The sequence below is a fragment of the Mesocricetus auratus genome, unplaced genomic scaffold (genome assembly GCF_017639785.1).
Source record: "Mesocricetus auratus isolate SY011 unplaced genomic scaffold, BCM_Maur_2.0 Super-Scaffold_100025, whole genome shotgun sequence".
Lineage (NCBI taxonomy): Eukaryota > Metazoa > Chordata > Mammalia > Rodentia > Cricetidae > Mesocricetus > Mesocricetus auratus.
In genome coordinates this window covers 25,808,220-25,829,821 of record NW_024429206.1, presented here as the reverse complement: position 1 = coordinate 25,829,821, position 21,602 = coordinate 25,808,220, and the positions used below count along the sequence as shown (strand labels likewise).

At 52.5% G+C, this 21,602-nt stretch overlaps 1 protein-coding gene across 2 annotated transcripts in view; it reads right to left on the bottom strand.

Moving 5' to 3' along the window:
* Nucleotides 1–5,087: 5,087 nt before the first annotated feature.
* Srrm3 (serine/arginine repetitive matrix 3) overlaps nucleotides 5,088–21,602 on the bottom strand; it is a 63,070-nt gene continuing 46,555 nt past the window's right edge. Inside the window, exons 11-16 of one of the 2 annotated variants that reach the window (XM_040731141.1) lie at nucleotides 21,393–21,570; nucleotides 10,853–11,202; nucleotides 10,322–10,546; nucleotides 10,092–10,229; nucleotides 9,592–9,670; nucleotides 5,088–6,766 (exon numbers count right to left, since the gene is read on the bottom strand). In XM_040731141.1, the coding sequence (XP_040587075.1) occupies nucleotides 6,554–6,766; nucleotides 9,592–9,670; nucleotides 10,092–10,229; nucleotides 10,322–10,546; nucleotides 10,853–11,202; nucleotides 21,393–21,570 (1,183 nt within the window). In that variant the 3' untranslated portion in view covers nucleotides 5,088–6,553. The remainder of the gene's footprint in view (nucleotides 6,767–9,591; nucleotides 9,671–10,091; nucleotides 10,230–10,321; nucleotides 10,547–10,852; nucleotides 11,203–21,392; nucleotides 21,571–21,602) is intronic. The other variant, XM_040731142.1, reaches the window with a different exon arrangement.

The window sequence follows — 21,602 nt, the reverse complement described above, 5'->3', positions numbered from 1 at the left end:
ATAGTTAAGAGTGTCAGGAATTCATATCAAGTTGGAGGACAGCTTTGTCTATATGAAACCCCCATCTCAAAAATAAACAATACAGCCAGCTCAAGACTTTAATCCCAGCACTTAGGAGGCTGAGGCAGGCAGATCTCTGAGTTTTAGACCAGCCTGGTCTACATAGCGAGTTCAGTGTCAACCAGTGCTACATAGTGAGACCCCAATTAAAAAACAAAACAAAACAAAACAAAAACTGAGCTGCAGAGATGGCTGAGGAGTTATGAACACTGGCTGCTCTTACAGAGGACCCTGGTTCAATTCCCAGCACCCACATGGCAGCTCCCATTGTGACTCCAGTTCCAGGGGATCTGAGATCCTCCTGCCAATGTACAGAAAATAAAATTAAACAAATTGGTCATGGCAGTGGTGGTGTACACCTTTAATCCTGGCCCTCAGAAGGCAGAGGCAGGCAGATGTCTGTGAGTTCAAGGCCAGACTGGTCTAAAGATCGAGTTCCAGGACAGTCTGGGCTACACATGGAGAAACCCTGTCCCGAAAAACCAACAGAACAAAATAAGCAATCAACAGAAATGAGTGCAAAGTCAAGAGAAAAGGGTGCGATGGGAGCTCCCCAAGCCCATGAGATAAGCAGTCCAGTCTTAGGGTGGTTTGGGTGTCCCCCCAGGCAGTCTTAAGAAGCAGTCGGATGGATGCAGGGGCCCTGATCGGGGCCCCTCCTATCTTGTGACTTGCTGGGTAGATGGTGAGTAGGAGCCGAGTTTATTGAATGAGTACTTTTTGATGACAGAAGCAGGCTTGAGAGGGGGTCTGTTTCTGGAATATTTCAGGGAGGCAAGGATTAGGAATAGCAGTAGACTCAACCTGATTTATGCACTGAGTTACCATGGAGGCTTTGATTGCAGGAAACTGATTGAACTGATTAAGGACACAGGAACCCTGGGGACCCAGGGAGATAGTTTCATTGGTAAGGTGCTAGTTTTGCAAATAGGAAGACCTGAGTTCGATTCCTAGCACTCATGTGAAAAGAAGCCAGATATGATGTTGTAAGCTTGTAGTTCTGGTAGCAGGGAGGTGGAAACAGAAGGATTCCTGGGCCATGTAGGTCAGCCAGGCTGAGCTCTGGGTCAGTGAAAGACCATGTCTCAACAACAAAACCAAAAACGAAAAAGCCAAGAGGATGGCACCCGAGGAACACACCCAAGGCTGTCCTCTGCTCTCCACAGGCACACATACGTGCTTTTCCACACAGGTATACATTTACAACCCCTCCCCCAACGAGCCAATGAGAGCGAGCGCACGCACACACACACACACACACACACACACACACACACGTTTGTGGCCTCCTGATGTTGTGTGTTGGAATAGAAACGTTGGTGAGCTTCATATGAGCCCCATTAGATAGTGACCAAGACAAGAGCGAGTAGCTACACCCCCAACCCTAAGAGCTAGCTAGTTCCAGAGCTTGCGGTGCCCAACGCCCATCCTAGGGAAGGTTAGTCCCTCCCAGTCTCCTGGCAACGGAGGCGGGATCGATGCTTCCTGTTTTTGTGCCCCGGTCCTGTCGTATTTTCTCTCTCTCGGTACCACGGGGAACAGAGAAGAGGAGAAGCTGAGCCCCAGTCCGGTCTCCCGGACTGGGCTGGCTGGGAGCCTCCGGTAGGGAGGTGTCCCCTAAATCACCTTTCCCCTACTCTCTGTCGCCCTCTAGTGCTCCCACGCTGCCAACACCCTTATCCTTTGGTCTCTGGACTTGTTCCTTTGGCTGTCATTCAACAAACACTTCAAAGGTGCCTATCCCGATGTGGGGGTTGGGATGCAGAGAGGACATTGAGTCTCCCTCAGACTCTTAGGGCTTTGGGGAGGGATAGATATGCCCACGAACATTTGGGACAAGAGTCTGGAGTCCCAAGCAGGTGCTCAGAGGAATGCAGAGGAGGACGTAGAAGAAGCAGCTACATCCGGGCATCTGGGCAGCTCCATGGCGTAGGTGGCTAAGCGGTTGGGGGAAGAGATTGTGCAATGAGGTCACTCGGAGCTGTGAAGGCGGAGAGTCCCAGGAGGCGTCTTTGACTGCGATGGACAGAGGAGTTATCGCAAGGCCTATGAGCTTCTTGGTCATAGAGCAGCAGGAAAATCAGTGTCATTCACTCAGACTGCCATGCTCAGAGGCAGGGGCTGAGCTGAGCACGCAAGGAGGACCCAAGAACTGTTGGAGGGCGAGGGCTGGAGAGGTGGCTCTTCTGTGAAGACGGTGCACGGCTCTTGCAGAGAGGGGGCTCTTCTGTGAAGACGGTGCACCGCTCTTGCAGAGGACTTGAGTTCTGTTCTCAGGACACGTGTCAGGAGCTCACAGTTCCTTGTAATTCCACCTCCAGGAGAGCCAACGCCTTTTCTGGCCTCCGTGGGCACTGCGTGCGTGTACACACACACACACACACACATGCACACACTTTTTTTTTTTTTTTTTTTTTTTTTTTTGGTTTTTGGAGACAGGGTTTCTCTGTGGCTTTGGAGGCTGTCCTGGAACTAGCTCTTGTAGACCAGGCTGGCCTCGAACTCACAGAGATCCGCCTGCCTCTGCCTCCCAAGTGCTGGGATTAAAGGCGTGCACCACCAACGCCCGGCCCATGCACACACTTTTAAAAGTCCTATTTTATTTTAAAGAAGTGCTTAGGGGATCAGTAATTAAATGAATAGCTGGGGGAAATAACACTGTAACAATGGTGGGGGACATTTCCTGTTTCCTTTGGTTGTTTGGTCTGGGAATCTGGCAGGATGGAGGTCTCTGAGCTTTCAAAGAAATAGTGGTGGGGTCCCATTGAGCTGACTCAGCAGGGAAAGGCACTCTCCAAAAGTGGTGTCCACATGTGCATTGTGGCATGTGCCCCATCATACATATACAAGTAAAATTTAAAAATAGAAAATAGGGACTGGAGAGATGGCTCAGTGTTTAAGAGCACTTGTTGCTTTTTGCATAGGACTGGGGTTTGATTCCCAGCATCCACATGGTGGCTCACAACCGCCCATAACTCCAGTTCCAGTGATCTGACCTTGGAGCTCACAAGGCATATATACATATATTCAGCCCAGACACTCACACAGGGAATGCAATAAATAAATTAAAAAACAAAAGAGAAAAGAAATAGGAGAGAAGCCGTGCGTGTGTGTTGCTGGGGATACAGTCCAGAGACTCCTAAATGTTAGGCTCTTTAAGAGCTCCACCACTGAACCACACCCCAGCCCCTCCCTGGGGAATTCTAGGCAGATGCTCTACCACTGAGCCACACCCCAGCCCCTCACTGGGGAATTCTAGGCAGGAGCTCTACCACTGAGCCACACCCCCAGCCCCTCACTGGGGAATTCTAGGCAGGGGCCCTACCACTGAGCTACATGCTTAGCTCATTTGTTTTTTAATTTATCTAAAGGACTAAAATGGTATCACCAGGGCTTCTTTGGATAACTTGGATCAGGAGCAGAGCTTCCAGCTAAAGTAGGTAATCCTTCCAGTTTTGAGGATAAGAAAGTAGATAAACGTTTATGTGCTGACAGACGCTAGGGACTGGATACAAAGGACATTGCCTATCATGTAGCTAAACCAGAGACAAGGAGCCAACAGGGCCATATACGTTACACCTTCAGCCAAGATGGAGTGTGTGTGTGTGTGTTTGTGTTTGTGTGTGTGTGTTGTTTTGTGATACAGAATCTATCTGTGTAGCCCTGGCTGTTCTGGAATTCAGTACATAAACTAGTCTGGCCTCAAACTCATGAAGATCCACCTGCCTCTGCCTCCCAAGTGCTGGGATTAAAGGCCCGAGCCACCACCACCTGGCAATGTGTGTAATTCTTTTTAAAAGATAGTTTTGCTATGTAAACCGCAAATTGGCCACCAATTCTCATCCCTCCTGTCTCTGTCTTCTGAGCGTTGGGCTTATAGTCCTGCACCATCACACCTGTCTGGACTCATGTTCTTGCTAGGGGCTTAGAAACACCTCAGAGTGTCTGTCTGTGAGACCCAGTGTGGGCAGGAGCTGCAAGGGGCCCTCTACACCTCTGCCACATCCCCAGGAAACGCATGCCTCCGCACCAGGTTACGGGCTTGGGAGCTGGCTCTGTTGGTAAACTACCGGCTGAGCGAGCACGAGGACCTGAGTTTGCTTCTGTCACACCCAGGTAAAAACCAGGAGTGGTGGCAAACATCTGTAACCCAGTGTTGGGAGGGTTGTGGGGAACTTTAGCCCTAGTGCTGGGTGGTGAAGCAGAGACAAGGGATCCTAGGCGCTTGACGGTCAGTTAGTGAGCTCCAATGTCGTGAGAGACTCTGATGGGGGGGGACCTTAAACAGAGGAATGACGCTTCATGTTGGCCTTTGTCTTACACACACACTACACCACACACTCATACATTACACAACCACACTTGTACACTCTACACACCACACTCACATTAAGCACGCCACACACATGCACACGGATGCAGAGGTTAAAATCCACTGCTCTGAGGCAGAAGGATGAAAGAAACAGGAGGAAAAAGTCCAGCTAGGGCATGAGGGCCCATGACGGAAATTCCAGTAACTAGGAGGTTGAGGCAGGAGGATTACAGAGTTCAAGGCGAGCCTGGTCCACTAGGCTAGTCAGAGTTACATGGTAAGACCCCGTCTCAAATAAACAAAACACACAAACAAACACGGGCTGTCAGCCTGGCTCCGCAGGGGAAGATGACTGTCTTACGTGTCTGGCCGTGGAGCTGGAGCTTTATGTGAAGGTGGAAGGATTGCCCTCTGCCCTCTACACACATGCGGTGACATATGTACCCACAGTCTCACACACACACACACTCGCACACACAATTTTAACAAGGCCCCCAGGCAGGAAGGAAGTCCATCTCCCCCCCCCCAACTTGACCTACAGGAGGCTATGTAATCTCTCGCTCAGAGGCAGGGGGCTGGACATGATGACGGGACAGGGCTCCTTGATGCCATTCTTCCCACTGGGTCCTCCCAGGAAGGACCCCATCCTCTTTTCCCTCCTGCCTAATCTTCCCCTGATGGTCGCAGTCATAGAAACCGAGTCTCACTCAGCCTGTCATCCGGGCACCTAGTGTATTTATTACAGTCCAATTTTTTTTCCCGCACTGCGGAGAAAGAGGGAAGGGGAAACTGAGATAGGGTGGGAACCCGGATCAGACCCCAGACTCCTCCCCCCCCACCAGAGCCCAGGGCATCTGCCCTATTGGGCCAAGGAAGACTTCGAGATCCCTGAGGGCCCCAGCGGGGGAGGGCTGGGTGCCACAGAAGAGGGCTAGAGGGGACCACTGCTTCCCCGGCAGGCTCCAGGCTGAGGGCTTCCGCTGGAACCTACCACTGCTGCTCTGAAAGCCATGACCAACCCTGACCCACCAGAGCCTGGCAGCAAGGCCTCCCTTGGGCAGGCTCCGAAGTGAACTGCATGCTGTCCTACACGTGTGACCAGGAGCTATTATTGGCTCAAGGGTCACTCTTTGACCCATGACGCAGAGAGCAGTCAGTACCTCTCTCCCAGTAGCCCTTGACCTGCAATGTCTATGACTGCGCTGTTTGAGCCCACGCTAAACAGAACTCCTCGGCTTTCCGTCTGTGTTCTTTTTTATCTTCTGACCTGAATCCCCAGTCTCTCTCTCACTTCCGAGACAGGGTCTCCGGTACCCCAGGCTGGATTCAAACTCACTATGCCCTCCTGTCTCTACCTCCAGAGTGCTGGGATGACAGGCGTGCACCAGCATGCTTGGTTTTATGCTTCGTGTGGGGTGGAACCCAGGACTTCATGCACGCTAGGCAAGCACTCTACCAACTGAGCTACATCCCGAGCCCCTGAAGCCCCATCTTTGACATCAGGGTAGATACAGATGCTGTATTTACCACCTCTTGTGCTGATGAGGGTCTGGACGGTGTGGCCTGGGCCTACCACGTGATATGAGGGCAAGGGAGAGAGAGAGAGAGAGACGGGCCAGGTGTGAACGCCTCATCCTGCCTGCCAACACACCAGGAGTTAGGTGGTCTCCCTCCCCTCCTAGATCTGGCACAGCCGCTGTCTGCAGATCCACTCTGTGGGAGACAAAGAGGAGGGGGAAGGTCCCGGACTTGGTACCTTCCAAGCTGTGCAGGGGTCCACTGGGCTGAGATGAGGTGACAGCCAGCAGAGGACTCTTGTGCCATGCCCAGGCAATGGGCCCCAGGTTGGTAAGCTGGCCTCAAGCAGGAGAGGGGCGTGGTGATCTAATCCTTGTGTTCGAAAAGGCTCTTTGTTCCCTGGACGCGGTGGGTGGGCGGGCCGTGGGGATGGGCACACTTTAGGGACTAAACAACTTGATTCCTCCTTGTGGGTGGATCGCTGATCGCTGTGGAAGAAGCTCCTCCCTAGTCCACCTGCCCACGTGCTGCCCCCCACCCGGGACCTCTGTAGTAGTACGGGGGGTACAGACCCCTCTTCTCAGGTCCCAGAGCCCCAGCCTCTCCTTGCGCCAGGGCCCTCTAGCCCCGGAAGTGTCCGTCTGAACTCAGAAGCCCCCACTCTCAGAGCTGCTCCTGCTGTGGTAGCTGGGACTGCGGCTTCTGGAGGCGCTGCACGAGCGGCTGCGAGTCCCGTGACTGTGGCTGCTGTAGCTTCCGTGGCTGTGGCCCGGGCTTGGGCTCCTGCTGTGGCTCCGGCTTGAGTAGTCGCTGCTCAAGCAGCTGGAGGAAGAGGAGGGGCTGGGTCGGTAGTAGGGGATGGGACGCTTTCGGGCACTGTAAGAGAGAAAAAGTAGATCCTAGCCCACCCAGGGCACCAAGCTCTGCTCACCCATGGTCCTCACTCGACCCCAGTTCCCATCACAGCAGTGGCAAGGGTTTCCTGCCTAAGTTCCCCCCGAGACTTGGCCTCAGAGACAACTCCAGTTCCAAACTTCTGTGTCCTTATTCATATTGATTTGCTAAGTTCTTTATTGACCTGAGTATGTGCTAAGAAATATTTTTCTGAATAAATGAAAGCTTATTGGTTTTGTGTGTGTGTGTGTGTGTGTTCCCTTTTCTCCTGTTTGTCAATGCTGAGGTAGAAAGAAACCAGGACCTTACAAATACTCATACCATGAGGTATACCCTGAACTTTATGAGTGAAACGTTTTCTTTCTTTCTTTTTGAGGCAGGGTTTCTCTGTGTAGCTTTGTGGACCACGTTGGCCTCGAACTCACAGAGATCCGCCTGCCTCTGCCTCCTGAGTGCTGGGATTAAAGGCGTGCGCCACCACCTGGCCAAACTTTTTCTTTACACATTATTTTTAATTATGCGTCTGCATGTGAGCTTATGTACTCATGCGCAGGGCCGTGGAGAGCAGAGATTGCTGAAACCCCTCGCAGCTGAACCACACGGAGCTTCCCATGTGCATGCTGGGATTCAAACTCAGGTCCTCTGAAAGGGCAGTAAATGCTCTTAACCACTGAGCCATCTCTCTAACCAAAAACCTCATTTAGTTTTTATTCTCCAAGGAAGGATTTTATATAGCTCAGGCTGACCTCACTGGGTATCCAAGGCTGGCCTTGAACTCCTGACTCTCCTGTCTCTACTTCCTGAGTGCTATATTCACAGACATGTACCACCACAACTGACTTTCTCTCTCTTCCTCCTTCTCTTCATTCTTTCTTTCCTAGCTCTATTTTAGACAGAGTTACTATGAAGCCCAGGCTAGCCTGTAATCTTCAATCTTCCTCAACTTCTCAGTTCTGGGATCACAGGTTCATCAGGAATCAAACTTTGATTTTTGAGACAGAGTTTCATGTATCAAAGCTCACACCTGCTATTCTTTCTGTCTTTAGCCTCTGAAGTGTTGGGGCTGCAGGTTTATCTCGCCATTCATGCATGGTGGGGACTGAACACTGCAGTCCACGCACACCACACACACGCTCCTTTAACTGAATGTGCAGCGATGTCTTCTTTGCTTGCAAGTATTATGGCTAAGCCCTGTTCCTCTGTCCCTCTCATCCCTGCTCCAAAAAGATTTAAGTTTTTTGTTGTTGTTTTCTTCTCCAAGACAGGGTTTCTCTGTGTAGCCCTGGCTGTCCTGTAATCACTCTGTAGACCAGGCTGGCCTTGAACTCACAGAGATCCGTCTGTCTTTGCCTCCCAAGCTCTGGGATTAAAGGTGTGAGCTACCACCACCACCTGGCTGAAGATTCAGATTTTTTTTTTGAGACAGGGTTTCTCTGTATTGTTTTGGAGGCTGTCCTGGAACTCACTCTGTAGACCAGGCTGGCCTCGAACTCACAGAGATCCACCTGCCTCTGCCTCCCGAGTGCTGGGATTAAAGGCGTGCGCCACCAACGCCCGGCCGAAGACTCAGATTTTTAAGGTCACTCAAAGAGAACAAGGAGGAGACCCCTGGCCACTGCTGTCTCTGGTTCAGCCTATCCCCCTCCGCCCCCTCCACCCCAACCCTTTGCTCAGCTACCCCCCCCCACCCTCTGCTGGCCCCAGAGTTAGTTTGAAGGCAGAAAGCTAAGACCCAGAGAAAAGAAAGTGGTTAAGGGTTTATAATGCCCATCACAAAGGTTAATTCTGAGGAAGAACAATAGGTGTGCGTTAGTGGGAGGAGGCGGAGCCTGGGGCAGAGGGCCTGAGGTGGGTGCCAGATGGAAGGTGTGAGATTCTGGCTGTTTTAGGACCCTCAGTGGACAGCTGGAGTGTGTAACCTGTCTTGGGGCTGCTGCTATTGTTATTGTGGTGGTCTGGCCTTTAGCAGCGAGTAAAGGGGGAGCCCATACTGCCTTCTTGGAGATCCAGGTTATCAAGGACTAAGGAGAACTAATTTGAGAATCAAGAGTTGGATTTAAAAAGATTCTTACAGATTTCAGCTAATTATAGACATCTGGCCATGGAGGTGTGTCAGTCTCCCCTGGGTGCCTCAGGAAGGCAGGGTAATGCTGGACTCTGGGGTCTGCTATGGTAATCTATTCAGACTGGGGTAATCCTGGGCTGCAGGGTGATTTTAATTTGCTAGTAGTACTAGGGATCAAATCTAGGGCCTCACACATCCTAGTCAGGTGCTCGACCATTGAACCACACCCCAGCCCCTCACTGGGGGATTCTAGGCAGGTGCTCTACCACTGAGCCACACCCCCAGCCCCTCACTGGGGGATTCTAGGCAGGTGCTCTGCCACTGAGCCACACCCCAGCCCCTCACTGGGGGATTCTAGGCAGGTGCTCTATTACAGAGCCATGACCCCATTCGTCCAATGGGGGATTCTAGGTAAAGTCTATTGATGATTTTGTGTTGAGGCAAGGTCTTGCTAGGTTCCTCAGGCTGACCTTGGATTTTTCCATCCCTTCTGCCTCAGCGTACCTAGTAGCTGAGATGAGAGACCTGAGCCACCAGTCCCAGCTTTAGGGTGATTTCATCTGCAGACTCAGACCCCTCTAGTCTTCCATCAAATCAGCCACACTCCTCACTCTGCATGGGGCTCCTCAGACAGCTGCCCCAGATACTAGGATGCTCTGCCCCCTCCACCAGTTCCCCAGGGTGCTGGGAGGTTAGTGAGAAACGGAGACGTAGACAGCTGACCACTACCAGACTAGCTCACATGGGCATCTCTTGGGCAGCCCGTGGAGCCGGGTCCACGCGGCCCCCAGGCTGGCCACAGGCCACGCAGCAGGAGGTTCCTTGAGATGAAGGAGAAAGCACGTATCACTGAAGATGTGGTAGATACGGGGAGGGGGCGGGGGAAGGAGGGGCTCCAGATGACGAGTGGAATCTCCCAGAGCTGAGCTCCATGCCCGTGGGGGGCCACCCCGACCCAGATACTGACCAGCTCGGATCCATGGCACCTTTCCTTCCCAAGGTGTCTGGATGCCTTGGCACCCTCGTTCCTCCCCAGCTCTTCGATGACCCCTGAATCCATTAGTTTCTCTTCCCCCAACCCATCTCTCTTCCAGTTTCTCTCCTCTTGGCAAACCCTCCTTTCTCCTTTGGGTGAGATTCGGTCCATTCTAGAAGGCCCCCAGACCCGAGAATCTTGACTCCCTGGCCACCAACTAGAGTCAGCAGTCCTATTCCCGCCTCACCCCCCAGGCCCCCTTGTACCTGGTGATGCGCCTTGGCTCCATGAAACTGGGCGAGTCGCGGCGCCGCTTTCGGATGGGCGAGTAGCTGCGGGAGCGACGTCGGGTGCGGGCGGCCTCAGCCTCCGCATGCCTCACACGGCCTTCGCTGTCTTTGTCCCTGTGGGACCCGCTCGTGGTGAGGGATCCCCGCCCTCTGGGCCCCAAGCCCGGGTGCTCGGTCACCCGCCCCAATCCCTTCGGGACGCTTACCGGCCTAGAGGTTTCTTGGGCGACGGGGAGAGGCTGGGACTTCGGGTCCTTTTGTCTGGGGAGCGTGAGCGGGATTTGGACGGCGAGCGGCTGGAGCTCCAGGACCCCGGGTGGGGCCCAGGGCTGCGCGATGAGCTGTTCCCCTCGGGGCCACCGCGCCGGCCGTGCGCGCCTGGGGATGGCGAGGCGCTTGCGGGTCGCGCGCGCGGGGGTCGCTCCTTTGCCCTAGAGGAGGGAGCACGGGGCGGGGCTCAAGTGACTGGCTGCGGGGCAGGAGAGACGAGGGTTGTGCGTGGGTGGCAGCAGGGATCCGCACGGAGGAGATGCATCGGAGGACGAATGAGGAATCCCATGTGGGGTGACTAACAAGGGGGCCCCATTGAGGTGATGGGTTAGGGGGCTGCAGGTGGGATGCTGAGAGGGGCATCCCGCGTGGAGTGACCAGTGAGGGGTGGGGTGACCACGAGGGCTGCACACGGGGTGACCGGAGAGAGGGTGCAGCCGTGGGATGCAGGCAGGAGGCGGGCTCACCGTTTCCCGTGTCCGCTGTGACCTCGCTCGGAGCCCGGCTCCGGCCCTGGACCCGGGGCTCCGCCGCCGCCCGACTCGCTGCTGGAGTGAGCCCCGCTGGGCGAGCGGGACGAGCCCCGGGCCGGCGCGGGTTTTGCTCGCCGGCGCCCCCTGCGGCGGGGCGCGTTGGCCGAGGATCGCGATCGCCGCCTCCTCCTCCGCCGGCGCCGGCGCCTGGCCGCCCCTCCCGCCGCGCGGCCCCCGCGGCCCTGCGACGACGGCGCGGAGCGCGGGCTCTGACTGTCCTTCCCACGAGCGGGCGGCGTGGGCGCGGCGGCCACCTTGTCGCAGGCCCGGGGCGAGCTAGGCTTCTGACGGGGAGAGAGGCAGAGAAGGGCACGAGGGGCGGAGAGGGGGGCGAGAGGGGCAGGGAGGGACGCAGAGGGGACAGGAGCAGAGAGGGTTGTGGATGCAGAGGACGGACGGACGGACGCGGGGGATGGGGTGGGGTGGGGAAGTGAGGAAGCAGAAGGGGAGGGGTGCAAGCCAGACGGGGAGGGGGGCAGAAAAAGAGGAGGGATCGAGGGGGGACGTGAGAGGGCAGCGGGGTGGGGGGAGAAAAGGAGAGAGGGCTTTCACCGGGCCTAGGCCGCGGGCTGCAGCCCCGGAGCATCGCACACACGGTTCCCGCGCCTGCCCTGCCTCTACCTCTCCTGAGTGTTCACCTTCTGGCCTCAACATAGCAGACCATGCAAGGTTCTCGGCATGCATAACACAAGAGGGACGGAGCGGTGGGGGTGGGGGCTGCGGGGGGGAGCTCCAGGATGGGACACCAGAGGGGCTGGCATTGTCCCCTCATAGGGGACAGACGATTCCCCCCCAGTAGAGAGAAGAGAGGGACGACACTGGTAGATCAAGCCAGGGCCAGCCCACCAGGGCCAGGCTCCCCCCACCAGGGTAAAAGGCATAGAGGGGCGGGTGTCACACGGCACACAGATTGGGGAGGGGGCAAGATAACTGAACTCAAAATTTAACCGAAGAAAAGGAGTCAAAACAGAAATAAAAAAAGAAAATCATAATAATAATAATAACGGAAACAAAAAACCACAAATGTCATTATATACCCAAACCAAAATGATCTGCTGGGGAACCTGACATTTTTTTTTCTTTCTGTTAATATTTGGCTCTGTTTTGCGACCCTGCCAAGAGCTCAGGGGTGTTCAGTAGCTGACCAACTGTCTTTCTGTTTCTCTCTTCTTTTTTTTCATTTCATTTCTTTTTTTTTTAACGTTCTGATTTTTTAAGTCCCTCTTGGTTAACGTCCACTTACCAATAAAGTGGCACTTCCTCCTTTAGTAGGTGAGTTGTGTAAGAGAAGGGAAAAGTGTGGTAGCATAAGTTCATCATTAGAGTCACAAAAATGCAAGAGAGACAGAGAGAGAGAGAGAAACGCAACCACCCCAACTCTGGGCCCAAGAGGAGGCCGATTCACCTCTAGAGGACCAGGGTGTCCAGCTCCTTGGACCTCAGCCAGTGCCCTTGGCTGCCGTCTGGACGAGCTAGCAACTTTTTTTTTCTTCCAAGAGTGGAGTTAGGACCAGAAAGGTAACCTGATGCCATCCAAAGGTCTCTGAGAAACTAGGAGCCTGCAGCTACCTCAGCACCATGGGGCCCCTGGACAAATTAATTCCCCCAGTCTAGGCCTCAGTTTCCCCATCTGCACAATAGGGTTTCGCCTTTTGCTTCCCAATGTCTCTTTCAGGGTAAATAGTCCAGGATTCTCTGTGCCCTCCCCAGCCTCACCACCCACCCCTGCACAGAAGGCCCCTCCTGACCTTGGGCCCCATCCTTGCAAGGGCAGATGGTACTGTTCTCTTTGCAGATCTGTCCCTGATACTTCCACAATCTTTACCAAGCCACATCTGCTGCCTGTTAACCTTAGGTTAGCTTGTTTGAGCCAGAGTCTCACTATGTAGCCTTGGCTAGCCTTGAGAAACACTGGTTTTTGCCTCTCAGTGCTGGGATTAAAGGCATTCACAACCATGCCAGCCATGCACAACCATATATATCTTTTTATTCTCTTTCCTCTTTCTTGACAGGATCTCATGTAGCACAGGCTGGCTTGGAATCTATAATGCAATATGCAGCGCCAGATGACCTCAGACTCAAGATCCTACAGCTGCCGCTTCTTAGGTGCTGGGGTTACTGACGTGCACCACCATGCCCAGCTGTTTTATTTTTAGACAGAGTTTTACATGATAGCCTTGGGCTTGAGATCCTCTTGCCTCAGTCTCCCGAATGCTGGGATCACAGGCATGTACCACATTGGGTATAATCTCAATTTTTAGCAGAAAACATGACACTAAGTCCTTAATACTGCTGACTGAGGAAGGAGGAACTGGCCCCAGTAAGGGCCAGGGTCAATCAGGGAGTTCCAGGTGCCAGGAGGCCTCTGAACTGAGCTCATTCAGGATATCTTTTTTTTTTAAAGATTTGTTTTTATTTATTACATATGCAGTGTTCTACCTACATGCCACAAGAGGGCACCAGATTGAATTGTAGATGGTTGTCAGCCACCATGTGGTTGCTGGGAATTGAACTCAGGACCCCTGGAAGAGCAGTCAGTGGTCTTAACCTCTGAGCCATCTCTCCAGCCCCTCCTTCAGGATATCTTACTGTCACAGAAAACAAAACGTGATCACCTTTGCCTGGATCTGGATGTTTCTGGCAGGGGGCCAGGGGCCCAGACCTCTCTCTGAAGGGCTCCGTAGAGTCCGACAAAGCTCCAGAACCAGGAAGTGGTCTCATTGCTGGAAAAGAGCAGCTTGTGACTGGTGGCTGAAGCAGCCTGTGAGTACTAGCCATGGCTGGTGAGCGCTCTGTGGGAGTCAGTGCGGCCATGAAGACTTCCCATGGGAGAACGGGTCTTTCTCCAGAAGCAGAGGCAGGCAGAGGTGCCCAGAGTTGGTATGATCTGGTAGTTGCTTGCCGCACAGAGCTGTCTTCACTTTCTGAGCAGCTTAAGCTAGAAGAACTGGAGGCTTATTATTTTTATTGTAGACAAGGTCTCATGTAGCTAAAGCTGGCCTGGAACTCTGAACTCTTGCTATAGCTGAACTTCTGATTCTCCTGCCTTGACTACCTGAGTGCTGGGGTTCCAGGTGATCTTATGCAGATGTTCTTATGGTGATGGAATCCAGGGCTTCATGCATGCATGCTAAGCAAGCACTCTACTGACAGAGCTACATTCCCAGTTCCATTTCTCTTTTAAAAAAAAATCAGACAGGTCTCACGTAGCCCAGACTGGCCTTAAATTCTCTATGTAACCAAAGATAACCTTGAACACCTGAAAATCCCAGCTTATACCATGCCCAGTTTGAGGCTGGTTGTTGTAAAGATGGTTTCATTGTCAACAAACACCCCAAGGAGAACCCTCAGCTCTCCTCCCCACCCCCGAGAAGACAACCTTTCACAGCCCGCAGTGTGTACCAGGGTTCTCTCATGGGATTTCCGTGTAGGAGGCAAATGAGAAAGGCATCTCTAGGATCTTTGAATGCTTCCTATGCCTAGGGTGGTCAGCTTGTTAAAGCAAACAGAGATATCAGGTAAGGGAGCCTTAGGAACAAACGCTTAGCAACTCACAGCTCAGGGCCACCACAGACCGCCTCCTCTAAGGCTGCTCTCGTCAGGGGAGGCAGCAGGGCCGGTAGTTAAGGGCTGCATATTGGAATCGGGACCACGCTCCGTATCTGAGCTAGAGGCCTGACTCAAGGCAAGGAACGGTGTCAAGGAGGAAGATCGGGCCCATAATATTCCTTTCCATAGACATGCAGGACCCCTCTCCCACCTTTTTTCCCCCTGTCAGTACTGGGGATTGAACCTAGGACCTCATGCATGCCAGGCAAGCTGCTCTATCACTAAGATACCGTCCCAGCTCCCTATTAGTTGCTTTTCTTTTAACAGGATTCCACATAGCTCAGCTGGGATTCAATACATAGTCAAAGTTGGCCTTGAACTTCTTAATCTTTTGTGCGGATGGGCTCAATCCCCACCCCCAGTCATGTCACTATTGCATCGGTGGACGCAGGTTGCCTGACACTGAACTTGTGTTCTTCCTGTCTCCACCTCCATGAGTGCCAGGGTTACAGACATGAACCATCGTGCCTGGTTTATGAGTTGTTTGGCTTATAGCCCAATGTTCCATGCGTGCTAGGTCAACAGTGGCAACTGAATTACACCCTCAGTCCCATGCAGAACCGCCCTGACTCCCCGCTGTCTCACACTGGAAGTGGGGTAGGGTATTAGGATATAAAGGGTCTGGACTGGATAGCTGAATACTCCCAGTATGTTTCTGTCCCGGCCATTGAAGTCCAAGCCAGGGTCATGTCTTAGTTTCCCATCACTGTCCTCCGATTCCTTTAGAGCCTACTGACCTCATCCTAGCCCAAGAGGAACCCCTTTGAGGGGATTCAAGTTGGTTATGAGAGTTTATGCTAAGTCTCATACTAGGCAGGCCCATGCTTCCCCACTGATAAAATGGGGATGATCAGAATCTTTGTTGGGCTGGCCTACAAAGGGATTGGCCTCTAAGACCCTCCCATAGACTGAGTGGATCAGAACAGGGGGAGGAAGGTGTGGGGTCAGGTGGAAAGGGTCTGGTCCCCTGCAGCCTGGGATTGCAGAGATGGGAAGATGATACTGTCAGGGAGTCCTTGGGGGAGGTCAGCCTGTTCGTCCCTCCAGAAGCTGCCAAGAAAGTCACCATGACCCTGCCAGAGGCCATGCCTTGTCCTTGGCTTGGCTGGGCCTCACTCTTCCTAGGGGTTGAGAGAAGCCAGGGGATATGGAATTTCTTTTTCTCTCCTTATTTCCTTCCTTCTTTGATTCCTTCCTTCCTTCCTTTCTTGTGTGTGTGTGTGTGCATTGTGTGAGTGTGTGTGTGTGCGTGTATGTGTGTACACATACAGAGGACACTTGAAGAGGCTAGTTTTCTCCTTTTACCATGTGAATCCAGGAACTGAACTCAGGCCACTAGCCTGAGTGGCAAGCATCTTTACCCATTGGGCTATTTGAGGATCCAGGGCTAGTCAGTAAGCAAGGCTGGCTGATCAGAAAGCCCCAGGGATTGTCTGTCTCTGCCTTCCCAGATCTGGGATTAGAAGACAAGCACAGGTCACCATCCTTGACTTTCTAATGTGAGTTCTGGGGCTTGAACTCACGTCCCCATGCTTGCAAAGCAAGCACTTTATACCCTTGTTATTTTCTTGGCTTTGCTAATGGCATCATTTTTTTTAACTTTTAAAAGACAAATTTGAGATCAAGAGAAGATCCAGGAAGTCTTGAAGGGCAGAGCCTCCAAGTTCTCATCACTTCCCCTTCCAGACTAGCAGTGCTTATCCCCCTGTGAAGAAGAGCTTTGTCACCTCCCTTCCAGCAAACACCCATCCAAGACAGCTAGAGATTCTGAGAAGTAAACTGTCCCGACCCTTCCCTGGGACAAACATGAGAGAAGTATGTAGCCCTTTCCTTGAAGCTGAAGATGGAGGGTTACCAAGACCTCAAAATAGCTACTGGGCTATTGGGTGCTCATACTTCTGTGGCTACCTTCAGGTAGTGTAGGAAGCCGGTGGAAGAAGGATGGGGTGGTGGTGTCCCCAAGGTTGTCCCTACTTCTGACTGCCACTTTCCAAGCAGCTAGCTGAGCACGGGAGTGGCAATCACAAGGCTCATGTGATAGGATGCTCATTCTACCAAGAGTCATTTTGACCACTAGCAATTGTCATTTCTGGATCATTCTGCACCAAGGGACACCATTGAACTGCTCCAATCCAGAAGTTAAGAAGAGGAAAAGGCTCTGGGGACTTGGAGAAGGCCCTGTTCTGGGGGTAGGTAAGCTAAGATTTTTATCCCATTCTGATGTCACCCCCAGAGAGTTTTGGCCAAGAAAGTTCTCAAGGTTCAGTGCCTGTTCCAGACTCTGAACTCACTCCGTTATCACACCTAAACCACGGGGCTGTGATTCTCAGTGGTACTGATGCTCATTGGTGTCCCGGAGCACGTCTGAGCTCCATTGTGCTGTCATAAAGGACTTGGTCTAGGTCTAGATTCAGCCTCGCATAGTCAGCCCCAAAGGGTGCAACGGGCTTATCTTTGAACTTGGTCCTCAGCCGGAACTTCCTCCCGGATCTGGAGGCCAAGAGGTTCTCAGAGTCCACTCTCCCACTGCCTGCTGTCTAGGTGGGCCCTGGAGGGCTGCAGTGTGTGACCAGAACCCCTAGCTAGAGGCTGGCAGGATGAAGGGCGGGGTTCAGCAACCTCTCCAGACAGCAGCAATCACATCGGCCCCAAGCGCACAGTACAGGAAGAGACACGAAGATTAAGTGTTAGACCACACACAAACGCATTCGGCCAACGAAATGAGAATGAGTGAGAGTGAAGGAGGGCTCGGGACTGGGCCAGGACGTGGAGAGGAAGAAGCAGAGGCAGGGCAGATGGGAAGGAGAAAGACGAACCTACAAAAGTCGCCAGGGGTCAGGGAGGAGTGGAAACCAAACCATAGACTGGGGACAGCTAGGTGTGGCTCATTGGGAGAAAGTGTGGATGAAACATTAGTTAAAGAGAGGAAAGAGAAAAAACAACAAGTCAACCCAGAGCAAAGTTGAGGGAGGGAAGGAGAGAGGGAGGGAGAGGGAGAGGGAGAGAGAGAGAGGGAGAGGGAGAGGGAGAGGGAGAGATTCAAACTAAGCATGGCTGGACCTATCTGAGAGCAAGAGCAAGTGCCTAGCTGGGCTGGGATACCTACCTTCTCAGTGCTCAGGGACAGAGGCGTAACAATTGAAAAAAAAAAAAAAAAAGGAAGATCTCTGCCCAGGGAATGCAGGATGTAGGACAATGGTGATTCCAAATGGACCCCTGCTCTGAGCCAGCAGAGGGGGAAACAGTCTGCCCCGTGGCCTCAGGGATGGAAGGGGCCACTTGTCAGGATTCTTTGTTAGATTCATTATTTACTTATTTGTTTATTTATTTTAAAATCTTTAACTCCAGGCTCCACTAGCCAAGCTTTCCCTAAAACTCTACATAACAAAGTCCCCAGAGGGCATGCATGTAGCAGCTACCGAATGCAGAAACCACAGGGTGGATAGAGAAGGGGCAGGTTGCTTGGGAGAGAGACCCAACTCAGGAGGAGAGAGATGGAAGGAGATAGACAGAGAGATGGGGGGATAGAAAGGCCGGACAAAGAGAGAAAGGCTGGTTAAATGAGGCCAGCGAGGGAGGATGAGGAGGGTGGGAGCTGAGCTGCATATTTAAAAGGAAAAACAACCATACGTTTAATTTCGAAGCTGGATCTTGCCTCTCAGATAAGCCCCATGGCTTCGCCATTTAAGTGCTTTTTTGAGACAGACACTCAGGTTACATAGAATAGCCTCGAACTCACTATGCAGTTGAGGCTATCTTTGAATACCTGATCTCCTGCATCTACCTCTCAAGTGCAGGGATTACAAGTGTGCTCCACTATCCCCAGATTTCATGTGATGCCAGTGATCCGGTCCAAGGCAAACACTTCCAGCTAAGTCCCCATCCATTGCTTTCATCCTTTTTTTGTCCCTGTGGTGAATGAACTACGTGGGTAGGGCAGCCTCTCTCTCTCTCCTTTTGATACTTTCTAACTTTCTTTCTCAGACTAAGTTACCAATCAGGACCTTGGCTGGCTTTGACCTTGTTATGCTCTTTCATCAGCCTTCTGAGTGCTAGGATTCAATGTGGACACCACCAGGTATGGCTCTGCTCTTCAGATGGAGAATTGTCTGGGGCAATGGCTTGTCCCCAGAGAAGACAGTTCTCTCCAGCCTAGATTGTCTAGCTTGGACAGCTTTACCGGAGTTAAATTTGCAGCTGCCTTCAGACTCCTTCCTCCAGTCTTTCTAAGGAGCTGGGGCCTGATACTGGCTCCCCCTGCCTGTCCACAGCACCCAATTAGTAACACGGGGCAAGCCCCTTCTCCCTTTGTGGCCCCTCGCTTCTTGCAAGGTCCTTTACAGACTCAAAAACACCAGTGTTGTTCATTTAAAACCTGAGCTAATTCCAGGATGCTCCCCGGAGTTAACAAGAGGGCTTTCTTATGTAGCAGGTGTTGTTGGTATGGCTGCCATTTGTATTTGGAGTTGTGTTCCCTTTTAAATTCTGATCACAAGAGAAGAAAGTATATAAAGATATAGGCATGACTAATGTAGACTTGAAATTCAAACATTATTTCTGCATTAGAAGAAAGGCTTCTACAGTAACACACATAGAAGCAAAGTTCTAGAACACAGAAGAGAGAGAAAAGGAAAAACAAAAACAAAACAAACCCAGAAAGATAGTTTGCATTTTGGTACATTACAATTTTTTTAAATAAAGAAAAAGGAAATACAAGCAAACAAACAAACAAAAATCACACCAAAATAACAGGAAAAATGATGTAAATTCCCCCACCCTCAGCTAAACAAGATATGGAATTATAGTATTACCACGTTTCAAATGGGAGGCTAAAAAACAAACAAAGACATAGGTGGGGTTAAAAAAATGTTGAGCTTCTCTTTTTTTCTGTGTCTTTCTCTCTCTTTTCTGGAGAGAGAATGTCGTAAACTCCTACCCCCACCCCCAGTACTTATGCTGAAAGACTTTTTCAAAATGGTGAAGGCTATTGACACCCAGCCCTCCCTTGGTCTCACCTTCCTGGGTACAGGAGGACCAGCCTGCCTAGCAACCCCCTCTACCAAAGTCTTTTTTTTTTTTTAAGGGAAAGAGGATTGGGGTATAGGTTGCAGACCTGGGATGTTCAAAGTCTCAGACTGTGCAGGATGCAAGGGTGAGGGGTAAGATTCTGAGCTTTTCTTTGTGATAATGTAAATAATGCACTTGGAAAACTCCTATGGCCACGTGAAAATGGAGTCCCATTTTGGGCAGGAGATATAAAACGTTGCCTAGACCAACTGCTGACTCCTGCACAGTCATCGAGTTACTGTTGCCATTTTGTCTGCTGCTGGACATGTCTAGTTACTGCATTCATTTTGTTTGCAGGTACAGGACCCTGCAAGGGGCAGCCCTTAAGGAAGTTGTTCAGATTTCCAAGACCCCACAGAAGGGACCAGAAATAGGATGGGACTTACCCTTGCTTTGGAAAACAATCCCTGTGTTTTGGGGTCATAAGGGAGGCCACAGATGAGAGGCTGTGCCCCTTGATCTCTGTGCTCAGGAAGTTTGGGGATCACTATATTTCTTTTTAGGTCAGCTTATCAGTTCCAGCCCCTGCTGGTTGCTTTAAGATACCCCATTGTGCCCTCTCACACTCAGAAGACAGATCCAGCGGGCATCAGTGCCCTTCTCAACTGGGGGCCTAACAAAAGCCCCAGGAGCTGGGCAAAGAACCAGGCAGTCTTTCTAGGACAGTTTAGAGGCAGGCTCTTCCACAGAAATTCTGAGAACAAAAGCTTTGTGCCCTACCTCCCTTCACCTTCCTTCCTCTCTGACACCACAGGAGGAAGAGCATTTCAGAAAAGGAAGGGAGTGAAAGAAAATAAACAAACAAAAAAATCAAAACGAAACTGACAAGTACAGGTTGCTGTTGGCTGCTGAGACCGGTGGTCTGGGGAGGGACAGCTCGCCACTTGGATGAGGCATCTTGGGCCATGCATTATGGGTGTGGAAAGGGTCCCGCTATTCTACCCCAAGTTCCCGAGCACACCCAGGGGCCCTGTCAGCACCGCAGAGCCCCCTCTTTGAGAGGCCTCAGCCTCATACTCTGACGGATGGGGTGGACCACGTGGGGAATAAAAAGTCAGGGTTTAGTTCCGGCTCCTAGGAACACCTCAGCTGCCTGAAGATCTAGAGGTGCTTGTGTCCCTCCCTAGGACTGGTGGGACAGTTTGTGATGGGGACCATAGTGGTAGGAGTGTTTTAGGTGTCTCGGTAGTGACAAGCCTGGGAAATGAGGTTGGCAGGTTTGAGACACTGGTCCAAATTGGGCAGTGCTGGGGCCGTGTACAAAAGAAGCTCATTGTGGGCCCAAGAGAAGTGGGAAGAGCTAATGGGAGGGGTTGGGGAGGGAAGGACTCAGAGAAGGGGTAGGGGCTTGGATGTCACGTGACACCCACTGGCGTTTGAGACCCTTCTCTCCAGGTGCTGACTGACTGTTTCCTGTCCACGCCTGTTCCCGGAAGGCAAGCAACATGGGCTCATCACCAGCAGCGTATCCCAACTATCCCTATGGTCAGGCCTTCTCTGACCTCTTTGCCAAGCACCAAAGTGGCCCAGGGCTGCAGGTCCCCACCCCTAACCCCTCACCAGACCACCAGGCCCAGGTGGGAACAACATCCAACCGACATCCAAATGAGCATTCCAGGTGACTCCCGGCACCCGGTGCCCCTTGCGGAGCACAGGTCGGAGAGCTGGGAACCGAGAGAGTGTCGGTCACCCGTGACCCACCAACGGCCCCGCCCCGCCGGCTATCAGACCCCAACCCTGCACGGCGCAGCCCGCGAAAGCGGAGTGGCGAACCCTCCGCAAAGCCAAGCGTACGTACATCGGGCGGGCTGTGCGCTGAGCCGGGGCGGCCCCCGAGCGCTCCGCTGCGTTGCCTGCTGCCTCCGTTCTGCTGCGGCGACCCCCATCCGCTACCGCCCGATGCGGACGGCGACCGGCTCCCGCTGGATCGCTGGCTGCCCGTCTTCCGCCCGTCATCTCGATGTTTGGGGCTCAGCCTGGGGGAGCGGAGGGATGGGGGAGCCGGCGT